At 35.4% G+C, this 11369-nt stretch overlaps 1 protein-coding gene across 3 annotated transcripts in view; it reads right to left on the reverse strand.

The window, feature by feature from the left end:
* Window positions 1-1228: 1228 nt before the first annotated feature.
* The window catches only part of LOC111791429 (DNA topoisomerase 3-beta), an 18453-nt gene continuing 8312 nt past the window's right edge, over window positions 1229-11369 (reverse strand). For 2 of the 3 annotated variants that reach the window (XM_023672762.1, XM_023672763.1), the window contains 9 exons: window positions 10768-10930; window positions 10567-10686; window positions 8051-8130; window positions 6644-6922; window positions 5577-5745; window positions 3936-4064; window positions 3637-3849; window positions 2653-2832; window positions 1229-2144 (listed from right to left, as the gene is read on the reverse strand). In XM_023672762.1, coding sequence (XP_023528530.1) covers window positions 1494-2144; window positions 2653-2832; window positions 3637-3849; window positions 3936-4064; window positions 5577-5745; window positions 6644-6922; window positions 8051-8130; window positions 10567-10686; window positions 10768-10930 — 1984 coding nt within the window. In that variant the 3' untranslated portion in view covers window positions 1229-1493. The remainder of the gene's footprint in view (window positions 2145-2652; window positions 2833-3636; window positions 3850-3935; window positions 4065-5576; window positions 5746-6643; window positions 6923-8050; window positions 8131-10566; window positions 10687-10767; window positions 10931-11369) is intronic. The other variant, XR_002814643.1, reaches the window with a different exon arrangement.

Genomic DNA, 11369 nt, shown 5'->3' on the forward strand with positions numbered 1-11369 from the left:
TGCACTAGCCAATTCCGACATAGATTCGGAATACTGCCTTCCGTCTCCTCCTCCTTTCTGCTGACGTTGGCTCACGTTGCCACATAATCTAACGACATGGTTAGGTTGATCTTTTGGAGTCATCTCCAATCAGGGTCTTCGCTCCCTTCATACGTCTTGCAGCTTCATTTAAGTGGGTTTGGGCTAGGTCGTTGCGCTCCTGCCCCACCTCTTGACAAAGTAGGTTGATGGGCAAGACCCCTCCAGCCACAATTGTTTGGGGGCGTCAGAGGCGGTTGCCTCGTGCTAGACCTAAAAGTCACACTTTCAGCTGAAAGACTGATTTTTTCATAAAGTCGGTTCATAGATCAAGAAAGAATGAAGCTGCGTACAGGGACGGTTACGCGTCTTTTTATACTCGCCTTTTCTTTATAGAGAGCTAGGTTGAGTTGTGAACTTTATTTAAGTTGATTTGATCAAGACGTTTCATCAGCCCAACTCGTATATTCATACATTTTCGTCCCGTGANGAGTCTGCAAGAGGGTTTTAGTCTGTAATTTGTGAACCCCAAACGCTCGCCGGAGAAGATGACGACGAAGAAGATAGCGCCGGGAGTCGGAGCTAATCTTCTGGGCCAGCACGCCCCCGAGAGGAACCAAGACGCCACTGCCTATGTCGGCAATCTAGATCCCCAGGTCCTTTTGTTTTTTTTACTCTTTCTCCCTGCTTCATCAACCAATTCATGTTCAAGGCCACCTATGCAAATGTCGTCAATGCCCCTCCTGCCACCTCCTAATCACATTCCGCCGCCTCTTCCATCTTCAGGCTGAGACATTATTATGGTGGTAGCAATGAAAATGAGCTTTTTTCTGCGTGATGATCATGTTTATTTCTTTTTGTGATGATGTTCGGTAGGCTATCACATTGTCATACAAATTGTTAACACGTCAATCAGAGAAATCAGCAGGAGGAAGTTCTGCTACAAAATGCAAAATGTTCTCATCATAATAGTCTGGGATGCTTGTTTATATCTGAAAATAATACATGATTTTGAAGAAGGAAATTATATACAAATAGTAGCTAATAAATAAGCATAATTTTTACAATAAAACATGGGAAATAAAGTCATTACAAAAGGGTTCTAAATTGTCCTGATTTGCAAGTTTAGATCCTCTTTAACCAAGTCTTTTTAGCATTAATCTTAATGAAAATTTTCAAACTACGCTATAAAAAAGAAAAAAACTATGGATCCAGCCAAAACTACTTACTCAGATAACATAATAGATTGAATGCATGCATTATTCCACATTAATGTGTTCAAAATCTTGACCATAAAAGGAAACAGGAGGAAAAGAAGGATGTACAGCAGCAGCTTCCCAACCTATGAAACAGGCACCATACGAGTTAAAGGTAAATAATGTATAAGAAAAGGTTTAGGTGGTTCATCTTGGTGTTCTCTACCTAAATTTTGCGTGCTCTTCCTCTACAATTCCTGAAAGATGGTCTGCCTTTCTTCAGAAATCTCGGAAACTCATTTTCGGGTCCATCAGTTTCCCAGAACTACGTCCTCTTCCCCTTCCCCGTCCCCGTCCCCGTCCCCTTCCTCTTCCTCTTGAACCTCTCCCTCTGAAAAATGATTTTCCATGCTTCATCTCCAGAAGTGAATGGAGAAATTCATCGCAAAGAATGCACCCAACAAACAATGTAGCTCCACCCTCCAATGGAGTAGTTTTCTTGTTGAAGTCCACTTCTATAATTGTAGAGTCACATTCAGCACACTTCTCGTTTGTGGTGGCAATCCTATGAGCACCCTGAGGAAGGAAGACAAGACAATTGCATTTGTTGCAGTTGAGTTTCCAGTTGGGTGCACCCACTGGATCTAGCACAAGTGTCCCGCTACATTCTGGGCAAGCGCAAACTCCTTGGGTTATTAAAGAATGTCGACATGTTGGGTGCGGGCACAGGAAGCATGGCATGCCCATTCCCTTGCTCGATGCTCCAGAACTCGGGTTGGTTTTAGCAGCACCATATAATGTGTCGATACCCTCGAATGGAGGACTATTGTAGCAGTATGGGCAAAGAGGAAATGACTTACCTTCTGGACCAGGTAAGGAAAAAATCAAGAGCTCAAAGTTATCCAAAGGGCATGTAAGTTCCTTGTACAGCTGAAAAGAAAGAGTAAATTTTAGGATGATAATCAGAAAGCTCTTTTAATCAACCAAGAATTCTTAAAAGCATTCATGTCATAAGGCATCAACCTCAGTTGAACAGGATGTTTAAGAGCACTTCAGCCATCAACGATAACAGTGATACATGCAATGAATTTTCAGCAGCAATTAAGACGTAAAATTAGTAATGATTACTAAGTAAAGAAAGCGAATCCTTCATAAATAGTACTATCAGTAACAAAAAAAAATGGAACAAAATGAAGTTGAAGGCATGCAACAACGGTCGCAAATGCTTATATTCCAAATACTGCATGAAAAAGAAATAATATATATGAAATGGTACTATTAATCGTCAAGGTAATTCAGCTGCAGTTACCATAACTTGGGAAAAAATGAAGGTACATTAAGAAAATATCTTTAAAAACTGTATATAGAGCGTGAAACAAGAAAGTTGAAGAGTGTACAATCAACGGAAAGAAGTGGCAAGACTTAGTGGGATATTTACCTTTATTGCTCCCCTTTGAGGAAGATAATAAACCTCCTCACATGTACCACAGTACAGGCGCTGTGGTTGGGAAGAAATAAACTTCATATAACGTAGGCATTTGCCACATTTGCTCAAAGCACGTCCCGACTCCGCAAGAGGAGAAAATTGTGCTTCAAACAGAGCATCCATATGATCAATCTGAACAAGATAAGAAGCAATTTTACAGGTTTGATTGCACCAATTGAGAAGTTAAAAAGCCTGGTTCCAGATGCCATGCTTTAGAATAATGGAAGAGGAAAGCTTTATTCTCCACATCCTCTAAAATTGAAAAAAATAATAATAATAAAAATAAATAAATTCTAATGTCACTCTATCACCAACAAAAATTTTATTGGCAAAGAAAATAGGCACATAATGTTAGGTTTACTCGATACATTTTTCACAGTAAAAAAATATAAATGGAGATAAAGGATCTGTTTTTGTCAGTTCCCTAGAAGAAGTAGAAACCCTCTCGGTCTTCATTCAAGGAATACTGAAAATTTAGTCCATAATAAGCACTGCCTTTCATCAATTTTGCCAAATTTCCCCAAAACTTTTCTTTTTCAACACCTCACAATTAAAGATTTCCAACCGGTTCTATCCTTAATTCTTTGCAATCTAACACAAGTAATCTTCTACCCACTGTTTGAATTGCAACAAACATGAAATCGAGGATTTGTCTTAATGAAATCAATGAGTGGAAGAAAATAGAGGAAAGCAATATCGGAATTAGCCTTTTTCAGATGTCTCATATCTGCAATCACCTAAATAACTAAAAAGAAAACTTAAGAACATGTATAGGTACAAGTATTTTAAAAAAAAGGAAACCTTGAGAATGAGATTTAAGTAATAAACAAATTTATTCAAAAGAAAAAAGAAGAAAAGAACGATAAGCCTCTAATGCTTCATTGATAACGTATGATGTATCCACTAGTAGAGTAAGCATGCATAGTGGAAAATAACCTTCTTAACGAAGTAGCTATACTTTTGCTTGAACTGTTGCAGTACATTCTGCACAACACTAAAATGATCTGCTTGACCTTTGGCAACAAAAGTGATCTGTTGCTCGATGAAACTTCTAATATCTGGTAAACAGAGATCTGGATCAATACACTGATAACCTCTGATTAAGGTGATGCCCAAGTTAGTTGGAACCAACCTCCTCCCAGCTTGAACCTGCAAAATAACAATGCAACTAAATAGCCAAGGAAAGACTGCCAATATTTCATGCCAAACTATCATATCAGCAGCAGGATACTAACCTGCACATAGTTGCGCTCGCCTATGTTGTTAATGTGTACAGGTATTGATGCATCCGTGCCTATTCCATGCTTCTCCATGAGAGAAATCAACTCACTCTCACTTAAATAATCAGGAGGCGAGGTGTTCCCCTGCAAATTTTAAAGAGTATGAAGATGAAAAATGTAGCATCGGTCTATGACACTGACATAAATGCATGTGGAGCATCCAAGATAAAAATTAAAAAAATGTATACCACACATATAAATACTTCGGGCATAATTAATTTCTAAATAACTCAACAGGAAAGAACAGTAACTGAAAATTAATGTTTAACAGGTATGATGTACAAATCATTCGTAGTTACTGAAAATTGATGCTCAATACTAGGAGTGTAATTGGTTAGTTCAGCTCAACTCTGTTCGAATGCTAATGCAACCCAAACCACTACAAATGCATAAGAAAATCTCCCTGAATCGAATCGATGGTTCAGTTGATTTAGTACGGGGTTTGCTATTTGGTTAATCCCAGGCATGCAAGGGTGTTAGGCATAAGCGCCTTAAGTTAGAAATGGGCAGCTGGCGTTGGTGCTGACTTGGGTCGTTGAGTTGACTGGACGGAAGGGATCATTCATCGTAAAAATAAAAGGCATTCATGTGGCTCAAACTCATAACCTTGAAGTTACAAGATTTATTTTAAAGCCAACTGAATTGCTAATGTTATTTGATAGATTTTTCGATTTTTAACATAAATATTATGGTCGACTTGGGTATATTCGATCTAGACTTGCCAAACCCAAAGCAACCGAATATCAGGTTTTCTTTATATGCAAATCAGAACCACAGAACCCAACCGATTCCAATCCATAACAACAAGGGTTTTGGTGGGTTTAAGTAGTTTTTTCGGTTTTTTCATGCACTCCTATGTAATCGGAATAACAAATATTCATCTTCGATGGCTGATGAGGACCAAATTCGCATGTTCTTGCATTGCCTCTATTCAATGGATTATCGGCATCTCTTATTCAGAATTTTCCATGTACGGTGGGTTTTTAACTATAACTCTAGAGATAACATCACTCAGCTGCTATATGGTTCTTTACTGTATCTAAAGCTCAATGGATTTGGTTTATAATGTTGTCAGGCTATTATTTTTTAGGTTTGGTTTGAACAAAATCAGAGGATTTTTTAAGATAAGCATCTAGATTGGCAAGAACACTTTGATTTAGCCAAGATTAAATCTTCTCATCGGTATTTGTTTCCTCTTTTCTTGCAAATTACTCTTTCAATGGTATTAGTATGAATTGAGAGATTTTGTTATTTCCTCCTTTGTTTTGTTAATTTCAGTCCAAACTTTGTTTCTTGTTTAAAAATAAGAAGGAAAAGTACGAAACATTGTTCAGTAAATACATTCAGTATTTTCAGTAAGAAGGGTGGCTAACAGGTGGTTGCTCATCCATCTCTAATTGCACTTCTTGTTATAGAACCAAGAGCATAATCTCATGTCCCATTTTTTGTAGAAATTGTTTATTAAATCCTTAAATTAATAATAATAGATTTGAATAACAGAGATAAGCAGAATTTCAAGATCATATACAGAAATAACACAAAATGCACAGAAATTAATAGCAATTAAGTAATGTTTTCAGAAGCCACTTGCCCTACCTGATAAAGATCCACTTTTGCAACTTCTATTTTCTGTCCCTTCAGAAACTGAGGTAACTTTTTTTCATTTACTGCCAACCATGGCATAATGGAGGTGAATCCTTTTACCATAACACTGGACCCAGTACAATTGAATATTTCTCCAGCGATTGAAAACTGTATCTTCGTCCTTCAAGAGCAGTTCGAAATGTGAATAATTACCAAAAAAACATAGACAAAAAAAGGAAACAAGTTGCGCAAAATTTTCAGCAATCTAATTTAGCTTTTTATTTTTATATTTTCAAGGAGCTTTAGTTTACAGCCGATCATAGCCTAGATCTATTACATCCTACCACAATAACTCTATTTTGAGTTTTGACTTCAATTACTGAGAAGTACGAAGTAAAATCTATAACAGCAGATTTGGAAGACCATCTCCAATTTTTTTCTAAATTTCTCAAAATCGTTACAAGAGTCAATAATAGTCATTTTTTATAAAGGTGTGTTTTGTTAGGTCTATGTTTTTGTTCATGGTTGTTCTCTATAGGGTCATCTTTGTTGGTTTTAATTTTTCCTTTTCACTCTCTTTGGTAGTTTGAATCCCTTAAAACTTTTAATCTCCTTCATTATAAATGGAAGGTTGTTTCTTGTTATTAAAAAATAAAATAAAAAATAAAAAAAAGTGCACATGATGAAACTTCAAGGACTAAACGAACCTATTATTAAAAAAACTTAGGGACCAAAAAGTTTATTTTATTCCTATAAGGTATTTACCAAAAAAAAATTTAACAACCACACAATTTTCCTTAATTTCAAAACTCAGTTAACAGTTCTAACAACTCCAAAGCCATTTCGGTAAAATTCTACAAATTTTCCTTCTATTTCCTCTTATTGTCGCACTGTTTCCTACTTCCAGAATTAGGTAATGTATATATTCAGATTCTAATAGCCAAAAAACTATGAGAACCCTCAAAACCCTCGAATCAAACCATAAATTAGTCCCATCAAAACTTTCCACCATTGTTGTACATCAATAATTGACATCCAATAAATCTAAATAAAGAAACAAATAAAACAAAGTTCGTTACCTAATATACTTGCAGTCAGATGATAGAGACCCAATGAAGTGTTGACACACGTATTGGTACAATCTCCAAGCATCTCTCCCCACCATGTCTTCAGTTGCTAAAGACATTGGAGTAATAGGAGGATGATCACCTACATCAGTTCCTGATCGTGGCTTACTGTATCCATCGGATAGAAGCATCCTTACATAATCACCCCATTCTGGATTTTTCACTAGGGAATGTAGAGTGCCTTTGAAGTCAAATGAAGAAGGATAAGCCGTACTTTCTGTACGTGGATAGCTACAATAAGAAGGGAAAAGAAACAAAAATAAACATAGAGACAGATCTNAAAAAAAAAAAAAAAAAAAAAAAAAAATAGGACAAAAAAATTAAAATGTTGAACGAGTTGAAGGGGAAGATACAAAATGTCTTCAGATTATTCAAACAAGATAAGAGAAGAATTGACAAAGATTCAACAAGTATAAGCATATTGTCCGTCTCTAGAAATTAATTTTTATTTTCCTCTGATCATATTGAGATTCACTTCCCAAACCTTGAAACGTATAGGGGTGCATTTGCCTACTATTTTCTCTGTTCTTGCCACTCACCAACCATATGACAATAAGTGTTTCTTTTCTTTTCTTTTTGTAATATAAAAAATCAAGCAATTATCGAGAAAAATGAAAAAAAAAATATTAAAGAAGTAATGAAAAACAAAAACAAAAACAAAAAGGAGCCAACAAAGCGGGATCAACATTAAATGGTAGCACAAGAACAAGGAACCCAAACCAAACAAAATTACAGGAAGGGGCTCCAATCCTAGCATCATCAAGTTGTGTAGAAGAATCTGATACAATAATGAAGAAAACTTTCCCCATTTGTTTTCTAAAGCAAATCATATGACATTAGGAGAACGAAATATTTTCCTTTTTCTAAAGGGACATAAAATAAGATTGAAAGAACAAAATATACAGAAAGGAAAAAGAACCCCCAAAAGAACAAGACAAAACGAGCTAGAAAAATTATTTCCAAGAGGGCTGTCAACACACTATCTTGCTGGTTTTTGCTGCTTGAGAACTGACACTTCAGAGAGCCTTTTCCTTTTTATCCCCTTTCCACTTTATTTAAACGTGAAAATGTTTTCACCAACATGAAAAGAAAGCAAGAAATGGCCAGCTAAGAGCTGGAAAGGGTAGGGTGTGAAGATAAAATTTCATAGAATCCCTTTTTCTGTTTTTGTCTGTAGCGGCAAAACAGGGATTAACGAATGATAATTGTGGGTATAACTTCTGTCTGTAATCATATAAGAAATTTTCCCCAAACCAGAAAATAAAACATACAGGCACAAGACAGTGAAATGCCTTCAACAATCCAAATGAAAACAAAAATAAAGGCTTCCAACTGGAGAATTTTCAGGAAAAAGAAAACCTGATGAACCCTTGGGTATACAATCGTTCAGCTAGTTGCATTGCCATTTGAGGTCCGTATCCTAGTGCGCTTGAAGCAACCTGCATAAAATATAATGTTGTCTTAAATCAAATATTAGATCATAACACAACATTTTCTACTGAAGATTTGTTAAGGTTCTTTACAACCAAAATTTCACAATAAAACAATCTCTCTTTTCTTGTCAATTTATTTTTTAATAAAAAAATTAAGGTTTTATTAAGATAAATAAAAGAAAAAAACTATAACTGAGGTTCTTAAAATGAGCTCCATTCTTTTTCTCTTTTTTTTCTTTTTTTCTGATAGGAAACGAGAATTGAAATATAAAAAAGACAAGAGAGGCCATAAAAGAACCACCTAAGGGCCAAGGGTTACAATTGTTAAAAATAAAAGATGAAAGCCAGTTTAAAAAATTTCTTAAGAAACAAAGATCACATCTCCCCAAAGGCTCTTAACATCTCTAAAAATTCTTACCTTCCTCTTGGACCCAATATTCCCCAGAACAATAGAAGGGCTTGCTCACCGAAGGACCACTCCTTTGTTCCAAAACGGTGAGTTAAGGTCCTCCTCCAGCATCAAGTAACTCCTTATTGCAAGCTAGACATACGGGGGAAGTCTAGAAAACTATCCCAAATTGAATATTCAATTTGGTATCCTATAAAACATGATCCAGATCCTTAGAAGCATTCTTATAACGATGACACAATGATCAAATCAACAGAGAAGAATGCCTCTAGATGCAGTCATTGTCTTTCCAAAGCAAATTCAACTCTTAATCTTTCGTTAGTCCAACAACAAAACAAGTACAACACTTTTTTTTTGTAAAAAAAAAGTCTTCTAATTCATGGAGGTTAAATCTGACAATGTTCTATAATACAATTTGTTGTATATTATCATAGCATTTAGGGAGGATGGACGCAAGCTTTAGCTTAACCAATAGTACTCATGGTTAGGAATTCTACACAAAGGGTTACGAGCATAATGGGTTGAAAGTTTTTGTAAAAAACACCCGTATTCCTTCAAATCAGGATAAGATCAACACCTTTTATGACCTCAGCAGAATCGAAAACGATGAATACATCCAGTACTTAGAAAGCATTAACTATCAGGCAGTCATTGATTACTTGTATAGACCTTACATAGAGTGAAAAATACTAAACACACGAAACAATTTCTTTCCCAAGCCATCACACATTGCGGGGACCAAGGTTATAATTTATTTAGTAGGAACCAAGCTGAAGCCCATAACCCACGTCAATGATGAGGATTTTCATCTTAGTTTTTGCTTTCGTCTCCAGAAAAGTAGTAGATGTAGGACTTTTTAGATTAACGGTTTATTCTTTTTGCAGCCTACCCATCTATTAGTGGACTGAAATTCCCCTCCCTTAATACAACAAGACCAGCAGAAAAACGGACNAAAAAAAAAAAAAAAAAAAAAAAAAAAAAAAAAAAAAATAGGACAAAAAAATTAAAATGTTGAACGAGTTGAAGGGGAAGATACAAAATGTCTTCAGATTATTCAAACAAGATAAGAGAAGAATTGACAAAGATTCAACAAGTATAAGCATATTGTCCGTCTCTAGAAATTAATTTTTATTTTCCTCTGATCATATTGAGATTCACTTCCCAAACCTTGAAACGTATAGGGGTGCATTTGCCTACTATTTTCTCTGTTCTTGCCACTCACCAACCATATGACAATAAGTGTTTCTTTTCTTTTCTTTTTGTAATATAAAAAATCAAGCAATTATCGAGAAAAATGAAAAAAAAAATATTAAAGAAGTAATGAAAAACAAAAACAAAAACAAAAAGGAGCCAACAAAGCGGGATCAACATTAAATGGTAGCACAAGAACAAGGAACCCAAACCAAACAAAATTACAGGAAGGGGCTCCAATCCTAGCATCATCAAGTTGTGTAGAAGAATCTGATACAATAATGAAGAAAACTTTCCCCATTTGTTTTCTAAAGCATCAAAAAAAAAAAAAAAAAAAAAAAAGAAGTCCTTGCAAATAATTACAAAAGTAAAAAAAAAAAAATTAAAGAAAAAAATTCCTAAAGCGAGGCAATCGATCTAGCAAGGAATCAAAACTCCTTCCAAGGACTCTCCACACCCCTAAAATTCTGTTATAGCTGTAGCCATGATCCATCATGAAACCAAATAACAACCATCTAAAGAGCACATCCATCTCCCACAAGGGACGATGAATCAAAACCTCCTTCGTCATAAGACAAAAGTCTATTCACGGGCCAAACAAACCCCAAAAAAAAGCAATTCCCAACTGAATAAGCTAACCAAAGCTCCAAAAGATATGACTCAAATCCTCATATGCCTTATATGAAAACCTTCTTTCAGAACTTTGAAGGTTGGGAGGAGGAGTTGTAGTCACAAGGGTAGCTCATCTAGGAAACCACGCTCCACCCCAAGGCCTAGTCCTTCTGAACTTTATTCTATTTTCTAACTTTTATAAGGAGCAACTCCCGTACTCATTTATTTACCTTCAGAAGGTTAACTGTATTTAGTCCAGAAGGTCGAACTTTGCTTTCTTGCTTCTCTGATATTTGTGTTACTTCTGCAATTCCATCTTCCATTACTCGCTTTTGAAACATTGTAGCAACCTGAAACATGGAAAAAGTTATAAGACAGTAAACATTGCAAAGAATAGAATAAGAGTGTTTATCAAGGCCGAAACATCTCACATCACAGTCAAATAGCCTGCCACGCTCCCAGTCTAGATTAAGTTCATAGCCATTTTGCATAATATAAGGGCACACAGACCAAAATTTTTCTGGCTTAAACGTAGTTATTTGCAAATGACGCTGTACACAAAACCCAAGCGTGGGAGTTTGGCATGGCCCATAGCTGAAACAAGTGAATAACACAATGATTAGCCAGTACAGATAGTACAAGAAGTTAAATACAATAATATTTCCTTTCAACTAAGCCCTAAACGTCAAGAATGACAAGTATAATCACATTACTTTTACCCTCCACAACATAATTACAGCGATAAAAGGTAGAGGTCAACAGTCAAGATGATAACATTTGTGAATCAAAGTAATGGCTTCAGAAGTTGGGATGCTTTGGTATATTATAGTCTAAGAAAATCAAGAAAGAATGACAGGAAACTACTGAGACCGTTATTAAATAATTTGAACATGAAAGTGGAGCCAACTATTATGACTTGACATCTAAAACTGTAATATTAATAAAAAGAATAAGAATGTATCTCAAAAAAAAAAAAAAAAAAAAAAAAAAAAAAAAAAAAAAAAAAAAAAAAAAAAAAAAAAAAAAAAAAAAA

Source organism: Cucurbita pepo, chromosome LG03, assembly GCF_002806865.2.
Source record: "Cucurbita pepo subsp. pepo cultivar mu-cu-16 chromosome LG03, ASM280686v2, whole genome shotgun sequence".
Lineage (NCBI taxonomy): Eukaryota > Viridiplantae > Streptophyta > Magnoliopsida > Cucurbitales > Cucurbitaceae > Cucurbita > Cucurbita pepo.